Below are 22005 nucleotides of genomic sequence, written 5' to 3' on the forward strand. Positions count from 1 at the left end.
TCTGAGATCAAGCTTAAGCTACTTTAAAGAAAACACCATTGTTTTGATGCTAGGGGTGATTATGATCAGGTAAGAAAATACTTTTTCAAAGCATGTATTGCTCGGGTCTCCATTTTGAAGACTAACACAATAGAGAGATTAAACAGACTGTAGCGATAGAACAGAGCAGCGTAGATTGGCAAAATATATTACATGTGCTACCTGTCCCAGACCTGCTGTTTTCAACTCTCTAGAGACAGCAGGAGCGGTAGAGATACTCTCAATGATCGGCTATGAAAAGCCAACTGACATTTACTCCTGAGGTGCTGCACCCTCGACAACTACTGTGATTATTATTATTTGACCATGCTGGTCATTTATGAACATTTGAACATCTTGGCCATGTCTGTTATAATCTCCACCCGGCACAGCCAGAAGAGGACTGGCCACCCCTCATAGCCTGGTTCCTCTCTATGTTTCTTCCTAGGTTTTGGCCTTTCTAGGGAGTTTTTCCTAGCCACCGTGCTTCTACACCTGTATTGCTTGCTGTTTGGGGGTTTTAGGCTGGGTTTCTGTACAGCACTTTGAGATATCAGCTGATGTAAGAAGGGCTATATAAATACATTTGATTTGGTGAGGGGGGTTGAGGAGTAGGGGGATCCTTTGTGGCCTTTAGCCAACCCCCTTCATGCACTCTAATGCAACACACACACAAACACAGGACGAATCCTTAGAACTCCTAAGCTTGAAGGAAAGAGGTGCTGCCCCCCCCCCCCCCACACTCTATATTAATTCATCCGAGATACGGTCTCCCCCAGCAACCCAGGCCACGCCCTGTTCTTTTGTCCAAGTACTACTGAGCCCATCTGTGTGAGACCCTAATCCTACTCACGACACACACCCCGTGGACTGTGTGTGTGTGTGTGTGTGTGTGTGTGTGTGTGTGTGTGTGTGTGTGTGTGTGTGTGTGTGTGTTGTATTTCTGTGTTTGTAGGCGGTTGTCCCCCCAAACTGCTATCCTACCTCACCAAAAAGGGATTCATCAGGAAACAAAGACAATTGGACAACAGAACATTATACAGCATTCATTTGAGATAGCTGTTTCTTAACAAAGTCCAAACATTAACCAGCATATTCATGTGTACAAAACATTATTCTACATAGCTCACATATTCTGAAATGAAACCGCATATTAATATATACACATGTATCATGAAACTATGAATCATGAATAATAAAGAACAGACATGATACAGATTGATCTGTCAGTTCTGTTCTGTATAGAAATCTACCATCACATTGACATGAACTGCAGCATATAGGTTTGCGATCCATCACTAATCACATTGGCAACTTGAAAGAGTGAGATTAAACAGAGTACTGGTTGGTGTGAAGAGTGTCTGTGGGATGATAAGAGATGGTGTCTGTCCTTAGGGGGTTGTGTGACACACATCAAAGACTGTAACACAATGGAGAGAGCTCACTCATCAGAGACTGTGTATGATGATAGAGATAGCTCACTGCCTGGTTGTTTCTGCCTGCACTGATGTGGAGGAAGCTGTTCTCTATGGACAAAGGCTGAGTGGGTTTAGGCCTCCCTGCGTGTAAGTGCTCCCAAAAGGTCTGGACCTTTATGGCAGACCTTCAGAGCATGGTTGCTGGTTCAAGCCCATTCCCAAGGCACGTGTTAGCACTGGTTTTAAATAGTACTGGTGTAGTTTGTTCATACTGTTATTACACAGTGTTCTATTCAGGCCCAGTCCATAAAGGAAACACCATGTTATCAGTGGCAGGGACTAACTCCCTCAGGTTGGAAGAAACCTACTCTCAACTCGTCATTGTCTTTGCTACCAGAATGTTAACTATAGTCATGTCTCTGCTCTTCATGCTGCTTCAGTCCTTACCAGAACAATATGTCTGTCTTGGTTCAGAGTGTAGCCAGGGTTACCAGAACAATATGTCTGTCTTGGTTCAGAGTGTAGCCAGTGTTACCAGAACAATATGTCTGTCTTGGTTCAGAGTGTAGCCAGGGTTATCAGAACAATATGTCTGTCTTGGTTCAGAGTGTAGCCAGGGTTATCAGAACAATATGTCTGTCTTGGTTCAGAGTGTAGCCAGTGTTATCAGAACAATATGTCTGTCTTGGTTCAGAGTGTAGCCAGGGTTACCAGAACAATATGTCTGTCTTGGTTCAGAGTGTAGCCAGGGTTACCAGAACAATATGTCTGTCTTGGTTCAGAGTGTAGCCAGGGTTACCAGAACAATATGTCTGTCTTGGTTCAGAGTGTAGCCAGGGTTACCAGAACAATATGTCTGTCTTGGTTCAGAGTGTAGCCAGGGTTACCAGAACAATATGTCTGTCTTGGTTCAGAGTGTAGCCAGTGTTACCAGAACAATATGTCTGTCTTGGTTCAGAAGAGTGTAGCCAGGGTTATCAGAACAATATGTCTGTCTTGGTTCAGAGTGTAGCCAGGGTTACCAGAACAATATGTCTGTCTTGGTTCAGAGTGTAGCCAGGGTTACCAGAACAATATGTCTGTCTTGGTTCAGAGTGTAGCCAGGGTTACCAGAACAATATGTCTGTCTTGGTTCAGAGTGTAGCCAGGGTTACCAGAACAATATGTCTGTCTTGGTTCAGAGTGTAGCCAGGGTTACCAGAACAATATGTCTGTCTTGGTTCAGAGTGTAGCCAGTGTTACCAGAACAATATGTCTGTCTTGGTTCAGAGTGTAGCCAGGGTTACCAGAACAATATGTCTGTCTTGGTTCAGAGTGTAGCCAGGGTTACCAGAACAATATGTCTGTCTTGGTTCAGAAGAGTGTAGCCAGTGTTACCAGAACAATATGTCTGTCTTGGTTCAGAGTGTAGCCAGTGTTACCAGAACAATATGTCTGTCTTGGTTCAGAAGAGTGTAGCCAGGGTTACCAGAACAATATGTCTGTCTTGGTTCAGAAGAGTGTAGCCAGTGTTACCAGAACAATATGTCTGTCTTGGTTCAGAAGAGTGTAGCCAGGGTTACCAGAACAATATGTCTGTCTTGGTTCAGAGTGTAGCCAGGGTTACCAGAACAATATGTCTGTCTTGGTTCAGAAGAGTGTAGCCAGTGTTACCAGAACAATATGTCTGTCTTGGTTCAGAGTGTAGCCAGGGTTACCAGAACAATATGTCTGTCTTGGTTCAGAGTGTAGCCAGTGTTACTAGAACAATATGTCTGTCTTGGTTCAGAAGAGTGTAGCCAGGGTTACCAGAACAATATGTCTGTCTTGGTTCAGAAGAGTGTAGCCAGGGTTATCAGAACAATATGTCTGTCTTGGTTCAGAAGAGTGTAGCCAGTGTTACCAGAACAATATGTCTGTCTTGGTTCAGAGTGTAGCCAGTGTTACCAGAACAATATGTCTGTCTTGGTTCAGAAGAGTGTAGCCAGGGTTACCAGAACAATATGTCTGTCTTGGTTCAGAAGAGTGTAGCCAGGGTTACCAGAACAATATGTCTGTCTTGGTTCAGAGTGTAGCCAGGGTTACCAGAACAATATGTCTGTCTTGGTTCAGAGTGTAGCCAGGGTTACCAGAACAATATGTCTGTCTTGGTTCAGAAGAGTGTAGCCAGTGTTACCAGAACAATATGTCTGTCTTGGTTCAGAGTGTAGCCAGGGTTACCAGAACAATATGTCTGTCTTGGTTCAGAGTGTAGCCAGTGTTACTAGAACAATATGTCTGTCTTGGTTCAGAAGAGTGTAGCCAGGGTTACCAGAACAATATGTCTGTCTTGGTTCAGAGTGTAGCCAGGGTTACCAGAACAATATGTCTGTCTTGGTTCAGAAGAGTGTAGCCAGGGTTATCAGAACAATATGTCTGTCTTGGTTCAGAGTGTAGCCAGGGTTATCAGAACAATATGTCTGTCTTGGTTCAGAAGAGTGTAGCCAGGGTTACCAGAACAATATGTCTGTCTTGGTTCAGAGTGTAGCCAGTGTTACCAGAACAATATGTCTGTCTTGGTTCAGAAGAGTGTAGCCAGGGTTACCAGAACAATATGTCTGTCTTGGTTCAGAGTGTAGCCAGGGTTACCAGAACAATATGTCTGTCTTGGTTCAGAAGAGTGTAGCCAGTGTTACCAGAACAATATGTCTGTCTTGGTTCAGAGTGTAGCCAGGGTTACCAGAACAATATGTCTGTCTTGGTTCAGAAGAGTGTAGCCAGGGTTATCAGAACAATATGTCTGTCTTGGTTCAGAGTGTAGCCAGTGTTACCAGAACAATATGTCTGTCTTGGTTCAGAGTGTAGCCAGGGTTACCAGAACAATATGTCTGTCTTGGTTCAGAGTGTAGCCAGTGTTACTAGAACAATATGTCTGTCTTGGTTCAGAAGAGTGTAGCCAGGGTTACCAGAACAATATGTCTGTCTTGGTTCAGAAGAGTGTAGCCAGGGTTATCAGAACAATATGTCTGTCTTGGTTCAGAAGAGTGTAGCCAGTGTTACCAGAACAATATGTCTGTCTTGGTTCAGAGTGTAGCCAGTGTTACCAGAACAATATGTCTGTCTTGGTTCAGAAGAGTGTAGCCAGGGTTATCAGAACAATATGTCTGTCTTGGTTCAGAAGAGTGTAGCCAGGGTTATCAGAACAATATGTCTGTCTTGGTTCAGAAGAGTGTAGCCAGTGTTACCAGAACAATATGTCTGTCTTGGTTCAGAAGAGTGTAGCCAGGGTTACCAGAACAATATGTCTGTCTTGGTTCAGAAGAGTGTAGCCAGGGTTACCAGAACAATATGTCTGTCTTGGTTCAGAAGAGTGTAGCCAGGGTTATCAGAACAATATGTCTGTCTTGGTTCAGAAGAGTGTAGCCAGGGTTACCAGAACAATATGTCTGTCTTGGTTGAGAGTGTAGCCAGGGTTACCAGAACAATATGTCTGTCTTGGTTCAGAAGAGTGTAGCCAGGGTTATCAGAACAATATGTCTGTCTTGGTTCAGAAGAGTGTAGCCAGTGTTACCAGAACAATATGTCTGTCTTGGTTCAGAGTGTAGCCAGTGTTACTAGAACAATATGTCTGTCTTGGTTCAGAAGAGTGTAGCCAGTGTTATCAGAACAATATGTCTGTCTTGGTTCAGAGTGTAGCCAGGGTTACCAGAACAATATGTCTGTCTTGGTTCAGAGTGTAGCCAGTGTTACTAGAACAATATGTCTGTCTTGGTTCAGAAGAGTGTAGCCAGTGTTATCAGAACAATATGTCTGTCTTGGTTCAGAGTGTAGCCAGGGTTACCAGAACAATATGTCTGTCTTGGTTCAGAAGAGTGTAGCCAGTGTTATCAGAACAATATGTCTGTCTTGGTTCAGAGTGTAGCCAGTGTTATCAGAACAATATGTCTGTCTTGGTTCAGAAGAGTGTAGCCAGGGTTACCAGAACAATATGTCTGTCTTGGTTCAGAGTGTAGCCAGGGTTATCAGAACAATATGTCTGTCTTGGTTCAGAGTGTAGCCAGGGTTATCAGAACAATATGTCTGTCTTGGTTCAGAAGAGTGTAGCCAGGGTTATCAGAACAATATGTCTGTCTTGGTTCAGAAGAGTGTAGCCAGGGTTATCAGAACAATATGTCTGTCTTGGTTCAGAAGAGTGTAGCCAGGGTTATCAGAACAATATGTCTGTCTTGGTTCAGAAGAGTGTAGCCAGGGTTACCAGAACAATATGTCTGTCTTGGTTCAGAAGAGTGTAGCCAGGGTTATCAGAACAATATGTCTGTCTTGGTTCAGAGTGTAGCCAGGGTTACTAGAACAATATGTCTGTCTTGGTTCAGAAGAGTGTAGCCAGGGTTACCAGAACAATATGTCTGTCTTGGTTCAGAGTGTAGCCAGTGTTATCAGAACAATATGTCTGTCTTGGTTCAGAAGAGTGTAGCCAGGGTTATCAGAACAATATGTCTGTCTTGGTTCAGAGTGTAGCCAGTGTTACCAGAACAATATGTCTGTCTTGGTTCAGAGTGTAGCCAGGGTTACCAGAACAATATGTCTGTCTTGGTTCAGAAGAGTGTAGCCAGGGTTATCAGAACAATATGTCTGTCTTGGTTCAGAAGAGTGTAGCCAGGGTTATCAGAACAATATGTCTGTCTTGGTTCAGAGTGTAGCCAGTGTTACCAGAACAATATGTCTGTCTTGGTTCAGAGTGTAGCCAGGGTTACCAGAACAATATGTCTGTCTTGGTTCAGAGTGTAGCCAGGGTTATCAGAACAATATGTCTGTCTTGGTTCAGAGTGTAGCCAGGGTTATCAGAACAATATGTCTGTCTTGGTTCAGAGTGTAGCCAGGGTTACCAGAACAATATGTCTGTCTTGGTTCAGAGTGTAGCCAGGGTTATCAGAACAATATGTCTGTCTTGGTTCAGAGTGTAGCCAGGGTTACCAGAACAATATGTCTGTCTTGGTTCAGAGTGTAGCCAGGGTTATCAGAACAATATGTCTGTCTTGGTTCAGAGTGTAGCCAGGGTTATCAGAACAATATGTCTGTCTTGGTTCAGAGTGTAGCCAGGGTTACCAGAACAATATGTCTGTCTTGGTTCAGAGTGTAGCCAGGGTTATCAGAACAATATGTCTGTCTTGGTTCAGAGTGTAGCCAGGGTTACCAGAACAATATGTCTGTCTTGGTTCAGAAGAGTGTAGCCAGGGTTATCAGAACAATATGTCTGTCTTGGTTCAGAGTGTAGCCAGGGTTACCAGAACAATATGTCTGTCTTGGTTCAGAAGAGTGTAGCCAGGGTTACCAGAACAATATGTCTGTCTTGGTTCAGAGTGTAGCCAGGGTTACCAGAACAATATGTCTGTCTTGGTTCAGAAGAGTGTAGCCAGGGTTATCAGAACAATATGTCTGTCTTGGTTCAGAAGAGTGTAGCCAGGGTTATCAGAACAATATGTCTGTCTTGGTTCAGAGTGTAGCCAGGGAACAGTTCTTAGTGGACCTCAGCCTTCGGTGACAGCTAGCCTCTCAGCGGGTTGCTAACGCTCGCGGTCCACTCTTTCTGTCGCGTCTGTCACTCCAAGATGTGACAGCAGACTTCCTGGGGTCAGACAAGGGGTGTGTGTGTGTCTCTCTCTCTCTCTCAGAGACGAGGCAGCATGCCGTCATCACAATCTCTGAATCAAACAATAATAACAAACTGACCTGGTGAGAAAAACTGAAAATTAAAAAGTGCTGTCAGGTTTTTCTAGGCTCTATATTTCAATGTACTGTGTCACTATGTGTCGCTGACTGTGTAAATATGTCGCTGACTGTGTAAATAGGATGGGCCAGCAACCAACACTGCTCCCTGGAATATGTACGAATCATAGCCTATTAGCTCGTAAAGGATTTTTAAAATAAATCCTTTAAAATGCACTTTCTATTCCCGAAGGCCACAAAATGTATCATTTCCATCCGTCTTTCAATTAGCAACTCATTGGGTTACAGGGACCCATCCAGCCTTATCAGTGCAGATCAAGGCGAGGATACATATGGGATGTCCTGCTGGGAAGCCAGGTGAACAGACCTTACAGCCCATTAATCACTACTCTGACTGATCAATAAAGTGCCAAAGTGGAGCAATAACCAGCTGACACAGCACTAACCCTGAGGACCGGAAACAACCTATTACCCTGCTGCTTGTAATCCAATCTGCCTGCCAGATAGACCCAGCTCCATCTCAACCAGCCCTCTCTGTCTCTCAGCCTTTTGGCTGAACAGTTTCACCCAGTTCAAATCACAGCACACCAGGCTAAATGACTCCAACTAATACATTCACTCAGAATCACTGCAAACAGGTGACTAATTTTAGTGTGGCCTTTCTCTGGCCCTGTTAATCATGTTAAGTACTTAGTAACGGTAAATACATCTCTGGTGGTACTGTGACAGCAGTATTAGTCATCGTCGGCCGTGGCGAGGAACACAGTTTAATTAGATCAAAAATTTATTGAGAAAAAGGTCTGGTGAACAAAGATATTTTCCATAGAGATAAGGACATTAGACTGTACATGCAGTACTGCAACAGAGAGAGCATGTCGGATACGTTACGGCTGATTTAAAGGGTATTTAAGATTAAGTCAACACACGAGTTAGAGGACAGTTTGGTCAAAACTAGTGTTTAGGAATAGAATGCAACATAAATCACATAATCCTCTTCCTCTAGATTGTAGAATCATAAGAAGACCAGTGCATTCAGTCAGTGTTCTACCATTTTAGAACCAGCACAGCCAATGTGATGTTACAGTGTAGTGAACCCCCCCATGTGAAATCAATGACAGTTTATTTAAACTTAACTAGGCAAGTCAGTTAAGAACACATTCTTATTTACAATGACGGCCTATCCCGGACAATGCTGGGCCAATCATGGAGATACAGCCTGGAATCGAACCAGGGTCTGTAGTGACACCTCTAGCACTGAGATGCAGTGCCTTAGACCGCTGCGCCACTCGGGAGCCCAGTAGTGGATGAATGAAGCGGAAACAAGAGTAGCTCTACATTTGCTTACACAGCTCAGTGTAGACTGACAGTTTGACAAAAAGAACAGGCAACAGATGGCAGTGTACCTAAAATAAGATGTTCATTTTGACGTTGCTTTGGTCTGAGTAGCAGACAGAGCCACAGAGCAGTATGTGTTCTGGTTCAATCATCTCTCCAGGCACCTTAACGAAGGAGACACGTCAACAACTACCTTCCTGATATAGCACTTTCTGACATCTGCTGATGTAAAAAGGGCTTTATACATTTGATTGATATACGGTGACATCATATGTGAATTAGATACAAAATGATCTAATTTATGTCTACATATAAAAAGTCATGGCCTTAGAGCCACTGCTGTACTGTTGATGGGTAAATAGGATGAGAGTAATTTGGATATTCCCATGTCACAGCATATTATAATATCTCCAACGCCCAAAAACAGCATGTGTATAAAACTAGCAGAACAAAAGAAACAGTAACATGTTACAGTATTCTCAGTATTAGTACAACAAACACATAATAACTAAGCAATGTTCTGAACAAGGCACAGCAGTAGTATTTCTTCAGACCAACAATATGAACAACACACATTAAAACAACAGGCACAACAAAGACATCACAGTCAGTTAGTGTCACTCCCTTTAACCTCACTACATCAAGTTACCTCACGGTTAAAGTACAGTTTAGTTCATTTCTTAGCAGTTGAAATATTAGTGAACACAATATACACAGTGTAGAAATGCTATGAGGTTTCAAGCAGATTTACATTAAGAAGAGATGTACAAATAGGTGCGATTAGAAAATATTGTTTTCAATCAAAATGTAACAGTGAATTCAGACTTCATTATGGGGCATCTCTGGTGTCCTTTCACCAGATGTGGAGCCTGCATACTAAACGGTGTCTAACCGTGCAGTGCTGCTTCGTTGAGTGACGCAGAGTTGTATTTCTAGTGCAGACTGACCAACAGTCATATCCTTCATTTATATTGCACTGACAGTACACACCCTTTACAGGAGACAGGACAGCTAAATGGAACCAGGACTCAGTGTTCTTGCAGCAGCCCTCACTCCCTCAGAGGCCTTGTGTTAGAACAGGGATGTCTATCTCTATGCCAGACATGCGTGAGCGTGTGGAGTAGCGGTGGCCTACGTAGCTGGGGGCGTAGCCCACCTGAGAGGGGGCATAACTCTGGGACGGGGCATAGCTGTAAGCCTGGTTCTGCCCCACCTCTGACCCATACCCATCTGGGGCTGACATCTGGGACATATAGACCTGCTGGGGCTGCTGGGCCAGTGGGGCTATGCTCTGAGGGTAGCCCTGGGAGGGAGCGTAGGGCTGGGCATCCATCACAGTGGGGACGTACCCCTGTGGAGGGAAGGTCTGAGGGGGTCCGTAGACGGGGGAGGGGGGGTACCCGTTGGCTGTGAGGGGCTGGGTGGAGAGGGAGTTAGGGAGTGTGGGTAGAGGCAGCCAGAAGGGAGAGGGTAGCTTCTTACACATGCAGTACCACATGAACATCAGCAGGGCGGCGAGCATGAGGCCACCGGAACAGCCGATGGCCACGTAGACCGCGAACCCGTCTGAGAAGATGCGGTCGTACTTGATGTTCATCTCTTTGGTCCGGAACAGGAACCACACGGAGGGCGCCAGGGCGATAGCACCGCCCAGGAACAGGAACATCCCGGCCACTAGGTGGCAGCCTGCGCTGTTGACCAGACAGCGGGTACTCTTGATGTCTGTCTCAGCCTTATCAGAGCAGCAGCAGGTCTTAGACATGCCTGCCATACACAGCACCAGGGCCAGGGAGCCAAACAGTAGCCCAGTCGGCAGGCAGAACTGGAGCAGTCTCAGGTCCAACTGGTCCACTTTAGAATACCACTGTGGGGAGAAGGAATAAATGAGAAATGATTTATGCAAATCTCAAATGGCACCATGTTTCCTGTATAGTGCACTACTCTAGAGCCCTATGTGGCAGTGCACCATATGGGGGGAATATGGGATGCTGTATGTCCTTATGATTGTGCGATCATCAGACCCGTACCTCTGAGTCGTAGTAGTAGCAGCCAGAGTAGCCATCTTGTTTCACACACTTGGCCCACAGGCCGTCATAGACGCTGATGTTCTTGGCGTTTTTGTTGAAGGTGACAAGTCGTGTCACTCGCCACTGTGGGATCAGCGCCGCCACAGCGATGCCGCCCACGCAGATGAAGGCGATGATGAAGGAGAAGGCATTGGTGGCGTGGATGTCCCGGCACGACATAGCCGCCGCAGACAGGAGGTGATGTCAACAGGACTTCCTGTTCTTTTGGATAAAGAGAGAAAGGGAAAACGAGGGAGATCAGTACTCAGTCAGATGAACTGGTCATCCAGATTTAGAGGCCTGTTTAGCTCTGAATATAAATATGTGACAGAGCATTTCCTATTCTGCATGGCAGGGAGACCTTTCTGCTTGACAACAATCCACAGCATTACTGTACTCTTGAAAACAGCATCAAAGTTTACACCACTGAGGGAGGTGACCCAGCTACAGGCAAACCCCTTATATGTTCCTATTCACTAACACAGTTGACCTAGAATCTGCATGCGACTTAAAACAATGCTCTCATTTCATTGGAACTCAGACACTTACAAACTAAGCCTATTAGGCAAGTACTGTAGTACTATTCCACAACAGGGGCTGTCCAGAAAAACAATGGACAATAGACTGGACTACCCTTTACTACCGTTGACAATGGTTGTTGCACCGTAATGCTTCTCAATGCAGTAAACTCAATTGTCTCAAAGTAGAACCCGTTATTTACCAATGTGTAACTGACTCACTATGTTTACAGCGCTGCAATATAACGTTAACTTACTGTGCGGATGTTCTACTGAGCAGACTGGCATAACATGACAGACACGTAATAAGAATTCAGTAGTGAATGTGTGTAGTCAGTGCGCAGCTAGCTAATTAGTTAGCTATCATTCAATTAGCTAACTAGCCTACTAACTTACTTTAGTTGTTCTCCCCGTATGCTTGTGAAGTTGTGGATATGTAATTTAGCTGTGATGTCTTCTACATGCAGTTGTTCAAACAATGTTGATACAAGCTAGCAATCATTAACCAGCTAGCTAGCTAATAATAAGTTAGCATCAGCTAACTTTAGCTAGAAACCTGTTGCGCCCTGGATTGTCGAAAAGATGGGACTAGCTAGCTAAACGCTAGAGCTCACAGAAGCTCAACTGACTCTATGAAAAAGAGAGGTCGAACTTCATACCTTTGATTTTTGTAACGTTAACGCGTTTATTAGGGAGAAATCGCAGCCATTCCAAATTGTTGTTGAGTTTTTCAGTTCCAAGGAGCGGTTTCCCGTTCGTAGCGCACTCGCTTCTTGCGCGTTCCCGTGGTTGGCAAGAGAATGTGACGTCACCCGCGCGTTCATATTCACATTGTACTGGCCTTGGTCTGTGTGGTTGATCATGACAGACAGCGCACTTTATTCAATTTATATGAATATACATGGTTGGATGATTAAAAAATATATATACACAAAAGAGAGAAAATAATGAATAATGACCCTCCACCTTTCTTTCTAATGTCTTGCAGGGTGATGTCCAGATTCACATGATCTATAAATCAGCAGGAGAAGAGGCAGCAGCTTACTTCCTTCCTAATGGTAAGGTATCTGCTGTAAGAGTTATGAGGGGTTGATTAAATTAACGAACTATTGGAAAACTGATAAATGAAATAAATATTGCAAAACTGATAGTTTTGGCCACACTATCTGATTGGTTACCACAAGTTGCAGCTGAACCAATATCCAGTATCAGAGCCTTAGGCCTATAGAAACACATAAGCCTGAGTAAACATAATATAGAACTGCATAGCTTGGTTACTGTTAGATGTGGAGAATGTTATAGTGAATGTTATAACCCTATACGCTAACAAACAATAATACACTAACCCTCCTTTGTTTTTGTTTTTCCCCAGTTGACCTCCCAGAGCCTCCTTTCCCCAGCCCTCCATTTCCTGGGTCAAAGGTCGTCCACAGGAGGAAGAAGAGACAGGTGAGTGAGAACTGTGGAATGCCCCAGGTTTTCCTCCTACTATCCTTATGGTCACAGTTATGGATGAGTCATAATTGACTGTAACTGGGGAAGGAATGCTGAGAAAGGATTCATCTTGAGCTCAGTCGTGTGTGTGGTGTGTGTGTGTGTGTGGACTATATAATCGTGCATGCTTATGTGTGTCTGTATGAGTGTGTTGGAGATAATTAAATAGTGCTCTGCGTGTTCTTCGCGTTGTTGACTTTGCATTCTGTATGTTAATTCACTGAGGTAGAAATGAAGGTGATTTCCTTGTCACCCCTCTCATTCTCTTCTTATAAAATATTCACCATGTGAATGAAGGTTGTTCTCTGTGGCTCCTCATCCTCCACTGCCTGCAGACAGACAAACTGGTGTGGATGTGTCTGCATCTCTCCCTCTCTCCCTCTCTCTCTCTCTCGCTCTCTCTCTGTTCTCTTGTTTTTTTTTCTCTCTTTCTCCCCTGAGAGCTATATAGACAGGGGTTACAGGAAAGCACAGACAGACCAGATGCGGTTGAAACATTCCATCATCCCAGCATCATTCTTCCTGTTTCTATGATGGGTTTAGGTGGAAACAGTCATCATACAAATATAATGTTTTTACAGTAAGAGAGAGAGAGTTTTAATGCGTGTGTGTTTGTGTTAGATCCATTGAAGCTTACAGTCTGCTCTGTGTTGCTCTCGTAGGCCCCGCGGGTTGGAGGCAGTGTGGCCGAGGAGACCAAGTACATCGAGCTGATGGTGATCAATGACCATCTGATGGTGAGAGCAGTCCGTCTGTGTGTGTTTATGATTATGTGTGTGTGTGCTCTTTCTTTCACTGATGTTACCCCCAATAAAGAAGCTAGGGGTTCAGGTATAAGGCTGACTATCTCCCTCTCTCTCTCTCTCTCTCTCTCTCTCTCTCTCTCTCTCTCTCTCTCTCTCTCTCTCTCTCTCTCTCTCTCTCTCTCTCTCTCTCTCTCTCTCTCTCTCTCTCTCCAGTATAAAAAGCATCGTCTCTCTGTTGGTCAGACGAATAACTACGCTAAGTCTGTGGTCAATATGGCTGATATGGTAAGTTACCTAAACATAATATTTTTGATATTGGATATTTTGTCAGCTAGCAGTGGCTATCTGGCCTCCATGATCCTAGAGACAGTAGACTCATCTGGTCTTTTAAATCTCAACCGATCAAGGGCGGAATCTTCAGTGTCACCGTCTGCAACGATAACTGGTCTCCTCAGCCCCGTCTGTCTGCTGTGCTGCTGAAATCTGATAGGCCCATTGCAGAGGAACAGGGTCACATTTGAAAGCTGATAGGCTGGTGGAAAAGGGTCATCTGTTTGTGTGCCCTTGAGATTTAGTGATGACATAAAAAGGATGCTATTTAGGGAATGGTGTGTGTTTGATAGATGTTTTGTTTTAAGAATAGAACTGAAAGCGTCCCTGTCCACTGTGCATTGTTGATTTAATGGAATGTTCTTGGCTTACTGTGCAACCACAAACAGACAGACAGGCCTAAATACAGACAACAGTGACCCTTCTTGTACCCTCCCTCTCCTCTGTGCATCAGTCCATCCCTCGCTCCTCTCTGCGCACCTGAGCCTAAAAACAAACAACAATCGTCCCCTCCCTTCCTCTCCTCCATCAATCCTCTCCTTTCTCCCCTCTCCATCTCTGTCCATATGAGACTACTGCTGGTATTCAGCTAAATCACTCAGTCTTTACAGGTGTCCTTTCCTCCCTCCCCTCACCGTCTCCACTGTTTATCTGGGCAGTCAAACAGGTTGTTTAATAGATTTTCATCCTATTCAGGCAAACATGTTCTCTCACTGTACCACTCGTCCCCATTGTGTCCTTTGAAGAGACTATTAGCCTCTGTTGATTCTGTCTGGCCACGGAGCAGTGTTCTCATAAGCTGCTCAGATTAGAATCACAAACACTACCGTTATTTGTTGTTATCCCCCCAGACATAAGTCTGTTGGAATGGATGTCGTCATTACATCTGTCAGTTTTCAAAATCATTTAGGTCATTTAAGTAGTTTTATAGGAAATGTTTTGATGTCAGTCAATTCTCAAGAGACAGACAGCACCGTATTTCCTGCAGCTGTTCTGTTGGTCGGATGTTTGGTGTTCTGATGTCACCCTCCCTTCCCAGATCTTCAAGGAGCAGCTCAACACCCGCATCGTGCTGGTTGCCATGGAGACGTGGGCGGCTGACAACCGGTTCAACATCGACGACGACCCCATGGTGACCTTGAGGGAGTTCATGAAGTACAGACGAGACTTCATCAAGGAGAAGTGTGACTCTGTGCATCTTTTCTCGTAAGCCTGTCTGTCTCTGTTTGGGGTGGGGGAGAGGGGGTGGTATGGGTTCTGTCTGTCTCTGTGGAGAGGGGGTGGTATGGGTTCTGTCTGTCTCTGTTTGGGGTGGGGGAGAGGGGGTGGTATGGGTTCTGTCTGTCTCTGTGGAGTGGGGGAGAGGGGGTGGTATGGGTTCTGTCTGTCTCTGTTTGGGGTGGGGGAGAGGGGGTGGTATGGGTTCTGTCTGTCTCTGTTTGGGGTGGGGGAGAGGGGGTGGTATGGGTTCTGTCTGTCTCTGTGGAGTGTGGGAGAGGGGGTGGTATGGGTTCTGTCTGTCTCTGTGGAGTGGGGGAGAGGGGGTGGTATGGGTTCTGTCTGTCTCTGAGTGGGGTGGGGGAGAGAGGGTGGTAGGGGTTCTGTCTGTCTCTGTTTGGGGTGGGGGAGAGGGGGTGGTATGGGTTCTGTCTGTCTCTGTGGAGTGGGGGAGGGGGGGTGGTATGGGTTCTGTCTGTCTCTGTGGAGTGGGGGAGAGGGGGTGGTATGGGTTCTGTCTGTCTCTGTGGAGTGGGGGAGAGAAGGTGGTATGGGTTCTGTCTGTCTCTGTGGAGTGGGGGAGAGGGGGTGGTATGGGTTCTGTCTGTCTCTGTGGAGTGGGGGAGAGGGGGTGGTATGGGTTCTGTCTGTCTCTGTGTGGGGTGGGGGAGAGAAGGTGGTATGGGTTCTGTCTGTCTCTGTGTGGGGTGGGGGAGAGAGGGTGGTAGGGGTTCTGTCTGTCTCTGTGTGGGGTGGTATGGGTTCTGTCTGTCTCTGTGTGGGGTGGGGGAGAGAAGGTGGTATGGGTTCTGTCTGTCTCTGTGTGGGGTGGGGGAGAGAAGGTGGTAGGGGTTCTGTCTGTCTCTGTGTGGGGTGGGGGAGAGAAGGTGGTATGGGTTCTGTCTGTCTCTGTGTGGGGTGGGGGAGAGAAGGTGGTAGGGGTTCTGTCTGTCTCTGTGTGGGGTGGGGGAGAGGGGGTGGTATGGGTTCTGTCTGTCTCTTTGTGGGGTGGGGGAGAGAGGGTGGTAGGGGTTCTGTCTGTCTCTGTGTGGGGTGGGGGAGAGGGGGTGGTATGGGTTCTGTCTGTCTCTGTGTGGGGTGGGGGAGAGGGGGTGGTATGGGTTCTGTCTGTCTCTGTGTGGGGTGGGGGAGAGAGGGTGGTAGGGGTTCTGTCTGTCTCTGTGTGGGGTGGGGGAGAGAAGGTGGTATGGGTTCTGTCTGTCTCTGTGGGGTGGGGGAGAGGGGGTGGTATGGGTTCTGTCTGTCTCTGTGTGGGGTGGTATGGGTTCTGTCTGTCTCTGTGTGGGGTGGGGGAGAAAAGGTGGTATGGGTTCTGTCTGTCTCTGTGTGGGGTGGGGGAGAGGGGGTGGTATGGGTTCTGTCTGTCTCTGTGTGGGGTGGGGGAGAGGGGGTGGTATGGGTTCTGTCTGTCTCTGTGTGGGGTGGGGGAGAGAGGGTGGTAGGGGTTCTGTCTGTCTCTGTGTGGGGTGGGGGAGAGGGGGTGGTATGGGTTCTGTCTGTCTCTGAGTGTGTGTGTGTGTGTGTGGGGGGGGGGGGGGGGGTCCTGATGCATTTTAGTCATTTCAAACCATGCTTCCTGTCAGACTGATTTGTAATAGACTGTCAAAGCCCCAAATGAAAAAGTTAACATTGGCTGTTGGTGACATCCTTATTTGACGGGACAAAAAAGTCTGGGAACCCAGGTTTAGAGATTTAATCACTTCCTCTCTTTTTACCAGAGGGAACCGGTTCCATAGCAGCTGGGGAGGAGCTTCCTATATGGGAGGAGTCTGTTCTCTACCTAAAGGGGGAGGAGTCAACGAGGTAGGCCCCGCTTCAGGTTAAAAATGGACCACGATCAGCATCTCTTTTAGGCACAATTTAAGAACTTACTCTCTCTCTCTGTTCTCTCTCTTTCTTTCTTTTCTCCTCCCTTCCTCTGTCAGTATGGCAAGACAGATGAGATGGCCATAACCCTGGCCCAGTCTCTGGGACAAAACATTGGCATCTTTTCTGACAAGAAGAGGATCCTCAACGGTACAATCCTGTACACGTACACGTACACACACACACACACACACACACACACACACACACACACACACACACACACACACACACACACACACACACACACACACACACACACACACACACACACACACACACACACACACACACACACACACACACACACACACACACTCACAGGCCACACACACACTGGCTACACACACACTGGCCACACACACACACTGGCCACACAGAGACATGTATGTTGTGTGTTCCACAGGCGAGTGCAAGTGTGATGACCGTTGGTCTGGCTGCATCATGGATGATGTTGGGTAAGTTTAATCTAAAGTACTTTGTTTTCCAAACAACCCGTCACACACTGCCACGGCAACAGACCCCATCTCCCGCGGCAATGCCGACATTCCAAACATGTGTTCCCTCTGTGCATCTCTGTGTCGCTGTGATGTCATAGTGTGTTACTGACAACCCTCTTCTCTAAGAGACTATCTGACCATGTTAGAAAGGATGGAAGTACTGCACTTTTAACCACTAACCCTAACTCACCATAACCTTACCCCTAACTCTCACCCTTAAACCTAACCCTCAACCTTAAACCTAACCCTAACCCTGAACCTAACCTTAACTCCGACTAAGAACTAATATCTGATATACTTATTCATCAGTTCTGATGATAATGCCACCTTTGTCCATCTTAGCCTGGCCAGAAAGTGACTACCCAGAAAAATAGTCAGTCTGACTTAGTTGGACATTTAGACAGGGGAAATCATCTGAATTAGGACAAATAATACATTCACAGTGATTATCTTGTTAGTGTTGACTCTGGGTTAACAATGTCTGGAGCATTAGAAAATACTTTAGACTGCGTTGTAGTTCAGGAAATGTTCCACTAGATGGCAGTAGAGACTGTTGTTTACTCCAGACATCAGTAACTTCAGGCACTGGACTGGGATTCATATTAGTAATACTATCTGTGAGTGATTGGTCATGTCCTGAACTGCCACGTGGAGTTCCACCAATCACATTCTATATTCTGAATAATATGTTATACCTCTCTCGGTTAACTGTGGAGCTCTTGTACTGTCCTTGTCAGCCAAATGTTCACCGTTCATTGTGTATTTCTGTGTGTACACGCTTGCTGCTTTGCAGCTTGTGTGGGTGAGTGTATCTATATGGATGCAACTGTGTGTGAGCGCTTTGTGTGTTAGTATGGAGGATGTGTGTCTTTACCCCTCTTCTTTAATACCTCTTGCGTTTCCCCTCAATCCCAAATGGGACAGCAGGTGAGCAGAAGCTTGGCTGGAACGCTGCTCGTGCAGTTTGAACCAATCGGCTGCCTGGAAGGGTTGTCAGTCATCTCAACCTTTCCCATTCCATCCAATAGCATTACGGCCTCTGTGGCTCGACGTCCCGCCGTAGCTTCGTCTTCGTCTTCAGATGATGATGCAGTGTAAAGAAATACAGCTCTGTGGTCTGATCTCAGCTGTATTTATTTATGTTCATTATGTACATATATTTTTCAGATTTATTTTCATATATTTTTTCAGTTTTGGGCTGATGTCACTCGCTGAGCACTTTTGGAGCAACGGATTGTACTACTGTTATACTCATAGGGGGATCCCTTTTCCCCCTTAAAGCTTTGACAATGAGCCCTACCCATCATGTCTTGTCCATCTAACCGATTGATACAGTCTGCAATGTCATTCCCGTACGAGACCAATATGATTTATCTCCATTAATACTGTACTCAACAGCACTGACCCCTCTTAGGATTCTATCTTTGATATTGTTATCTGACTTTTGCAACCTCTCTGTGGGGTCACATGTCAAAGGTCAGAAGTTATTATTTACCCTTTCCCCAGCACATGGCTCTTACCCAGACTCCCTCTCTCTAAGCAGAGGTCAATGGTATTTCAGACACTCGTATTCAATGAGCAAGTATCAGTCACGCCCATTGATGGACTTTTTATTTTCTCTTCTCAGCGCCTGCATGTCTGTTCCTATTAACTAATACTGACAGTCTACTGTGTGGTGGTTCTCTCCATCAAAAGGGTTTGGGTTCTATCTGGGTTCCTTTGTGTGTGTGTGTGTGTGTGTGTGTGTGTGTGTGTGTGTGTGTGTGTGTGTGTGTGTGTGTGTGTGTGTGTGTGTGTGTGTGTGTGTGTGTGTGTGTGTGTGTGTGTGTGTGTGTGTGTGTGTGTGTGTGTGTGTGTGCACAATTGGGTTGTTAGCCAGCCTGGGGGTACCATAATGCACTGGATGAATGAGAGACTTGTGTTTGTATCACCCTGGGTTCCTCTGTGTTAGGTTCTTCATTACTGAGGGTTTTACTATGTTGGGGCACCGCCCACAAATGGGAAATGTTCTTTATCAGTCATCATACACGATCCTCTCTTCATTTAGAGTGTTTAGCGAGCGAGAAGAAGAGACCGAGAGAAACATAGAAAGAAGTAAGGGAGGGTTGATGTATATCTACATTGCCAGTGATTCATTGGAGGTCTCTCTCTCTCTCTATCCCTCTCTCTGTTATTGTGAGCCTTTGTTTGATTGCTAATCAGTATGACTCTCACTACTATTGTAAGTGCTACAATAATCCACACTCAGCTCAGCCCCTTGACTTCCACCATTTCCTTTCTCCGGGAAAGCTCCTGTTGGGCCCAGGATTTGCTGCATTGTGTTTACAGCACTAGCTCCCATTAGCCACTCACTAGCATTACTACTCAAAGCGGATACATATTTGCTGTATCATTTAGCAACAGTGCTATGGCGAGACAGGACAATAGCATCTGAGGCCAAGCCCTGATTGCAGGAATGCAGAGCAGCAAGGGGTCAACACTAACAATGACAGACTAACAACAGAAAGACCCCTGATTGAGTGTCAGTTGCTTACTAGCAAACCAGGTGCTGTTGATCAGGGCAAAGGTGGTCTGCAGAAATGTATTAATTTTAAGTCAATCAATTTCTGCAACAAAAGACACCTTTGTCCTTAAGCTATCAATGGGACCTGATTTCTGCCACCACACATCACTGATTGTGCATAGGTTATGATTCACAACCAGAAGCAACAACAAGGACAACAACAATAATGTGACAAATATTATTTCCTCTACACACCATCAGTCAATATTAATCTTGTATGCCAATGCCATACCGCTACTCTCCCTATTCTTAGACTGTGGTCATCAACAGATAAAAGGTGTGTTATTCTATAGATGGTGGGCTGTAAAGGATTGGATTGGACTGAAATGGAACCAACTCTTAGAATCAGTCAGAAATGTTAGTCAGTCTTGTTCAACACGTTTTGTGGTGAATGTTTCCTTCCTGTTCATATAGGGTAATTTGTAAGTATATACCACACTACTGGCCTTCTCTCTGTAAGGACAACGCTAAAGCAACACAAGAGTGGCACAGTGTGTCTCAGAGGGATGTGTGTTGTTGTTGCCGTGCTGCAGTTGTTTCCACTGTAACTGCGTGACTCTGTGGTTGTGTTGAACAGCTTCTACCTGCCCAAGAGGTTCTCCAACTGCAACGTGGAGGAGTACCATACCTTCCTCAACAGTGGTGGTGGAGCCTGTCTCTTCAACAAACCCATAAAGGTACACACACACACACACACACACACACACACACACACACACACACACACACACACACACACACACACACACACACACACACACACACACACACACACACACACACACACACACACACACACACACACACACACACACACACACACACACACACACACACACACACACACACACACACACCCCTGGAGGGGATAATGAAGAAAATAACTTCAAAGCTTATAAAGCGCTTTTCTTAAATTTCACCCAAAGCGCTTAGATAAACCTAACCACTCTCTTTCTCTCTCTACTCTCTTTCACTCTCCCCCCTCGCTCTCTGTGACTCCAGCTGGTTGACCCTCCAGAGTGTGGGAATGGTTTGGTGGAGCCAGGGGAGGAGTGTGACTGTGGCAGCCCAGCGGTGAGTAGCTGAGAGTGGACAGACATTGGCCCTAGACACCTCTGGTCCTGGAGAATCTACAGGGAACCTTGATTCATATGCGTTTGTTTATATGTGTTTGTGTTCCTTCACTAGGAGTGCGAGAGGGAGGGAGAGAAGTGCTGTCAGAAGTGTACACTCACACAAGGCTCAAAGTGTAGCGACGGACTCTGCTGTAACAACTGTCAGGTACAGGACACTATGCATTGTCACAACAAGCACATATGCACATATGCATAATCAATCAATCAAATGTATTTATAAAGCCCTTTTAACATCAGCAAATGTCCTGAAGTGTTATACACAAACCCAGCCTAAAACCCCAAACAGCAAGCAATGCAGTTGTAGAAGAACGGTGGCATGGAAAAACTCCCTAGAAAGGCAGGAACCTAGAGAGGAACCAGGCTCTGAGGGGGTGCCAGTCCTCTTCTGGCTGTGCCAGGTGGAGAAGAACCAGGCTCTGAGGGGGTGCCAGTCCTCTTCTGGCTGTGCCGGGTGGAGAGGAACCAGGCTCTGAGGGGGTGCCAGTCCTCTTCTGGTTGTGCCGGGTGGAGAGGAACCAGGCTCTGAGGGGGTGCCAGTCCTCTCTGGCTGTGCCAGGTGGAGAGGAACCAGGCTCTGATTGGGTGCCAGTCCTCTTCTGGCTGTGCCAGGTGGAGAGGAACCAGGCTCTGATTGGGTGCCAGTCCTCTTCTGGCTGTGCCGGGTGGAGAGGAACCAGGCTCTGAGGGGGTGCCAGTCCTCTTCTGGCTGTGCCAGGTGGAGAGGAACCAGGCTCTGATTGGGTGCCAGTCCTCTTCTGGCTGTGCCAGGTGGAGAGGAACCAGGCTCTGAGGGGGAGTCCTCTTCTGGCTGTGGCAGGTGGAGAGGAACCAGGCTCTGAGGGGGTGCCAGTCCTCTTCTGGCTGTGCCGGGTGGAGAGGAACCAGGCTCTGAGGGGGAGTCCTCTTCTGGCTGTGTCGGGTGGAGAGGAACTAGGCTCTGAGGGGGTGCCAGTCCTCTTCTGGCTGTGTCGGGTGGAGAGGAACCAGGCTCTGATTGGGTGCCAGTCCTCTTCTGGCTGTGTCGGGTGGAGAGGAACCAGGCTCTGAGGGGGTGCCAGTCCTCTTCTGGCTGTGTCGGGTGGAGAGGAACT

The 22005-nt window shown here is 46.3% G+C and overlaps 2 protein-coding genes across 6 annotated transcripts in view; one reads left to right on the forward strand and one right to left on the reverse strand.

Annotated features, from left to right (window-relative positions):
* Positions 1 to 22005, forward strand: part of LOC139573207 (disintegrin and metalloproteinase domain-containing protein 22-like) — a 105837-nt gene that overhangs the window by 68952 nt on the left and 14880 nt on the right. For all 3 annotated transcript variants that reach the window (XM_071396410.1, XM_071396408.1, XM_071396411.1), the window contains 11 exons: positions 12029 to 12098; positions 12413 to 12489; positions 13197 to 13271; positions 13494 to 13565; positions 14650 to 14816; positions 16568 to 16652; positions 16775 to 16865; positions 17122 to 17173; positions 20356 to 20455; positions 20781 to 20852; positions 20967 to 21059. In XM_071396410.1, coding sequence (XP_071252511.1) covers positions 12029 to 12098; positions 12413 to 12489; positions 13197 to 13271; positions 13494 to 13565; positions 14650 to 14816; positions 16568 to 16652; positions 16775 to 16865; positions 17122 to 17173; positions 20356 to 20455; positions 20781 to 20852; positions 20967 to 21059 — 954 coding nt within the window. The remainder of the gene's footprint in view (positions 1 to 12028; positions 12099 to 12412; positions 12490 to 13196; positions 13272 to 13493; positions 13566 to 14649; positions 14817 to 16567; positions 16653 to 16774; positions 16866 to 17121; positions 17174 to 20355; positions 20456 to 20780; positions 20853 to 20966; positions 21060 to 22005) is intronic.
* Positions 7888 to 11893, reverse strand: LOC139573209 (claudin-12-like). Of its 3 annotated transcripts, none has more exons than XM_071396413.1 (3): positions 11700 to 11893; positions 10484 to 10744; positions 7888 to 10320 (listed from the first exon to the last, which is right to left on the reverse strand). In XM_071396413.1, the coding sequence occupies exons 2-3, from the start codon at positions 10700 to 10702 to the stop codon at positions 9514 to 9516; spliced, it is 1026 nt and encodes a 341-aa protein (XP_071252514.1). In that variant the 5' UTR covers positions 10703 to 10744; positions 11700 to 11893; the 3' UTR covers positions 7888 to 9513. The 3 variants fall into 3 exon arrangements, with proteins under 3 accessions (XP_071252514.1, XP_071252516.1, XP_071252515.1); XM_071396415.1 differs by having other exon boundaries at positions 10484 to 10739; positions 11700 to 11845; XM_071396414.1 differs by having other exon boundaries at positions 11437 to 11844.

Source organism: Salvelinus alpinus, chromosome 4 (genome assembly GCF_045679555.1).
Source record: "Salvelinus alpinus chromosome 4, SLU_Salpinus.1, whole genome shotgun sequence".
In the NCBI taxonomy this organism is placed as follows: Eukaryota; Metazoa; Chordata; class Actinopteri; order Salmoniformes; family Salmonidae; genus Salvelinus; species Salvelinus alpinus.

Bases quoted from the DNA above. Each gene is read 5' to 3' on its own strand.
- LOC139573209 (XM_071396413.1), bottom strand. From the start codon at position 10,702: ATGTCGTGCCGGGACATCCACGCCACCAATGCCTTCTCCTTCATCATC. The intron at 10,321-10,483 runs GTACGGGTCTGA...TTCTCCCCACAG, and splicing joins GCTACTACTACGACTCAGAG to TGGTATTCTAAAGTGGACCA.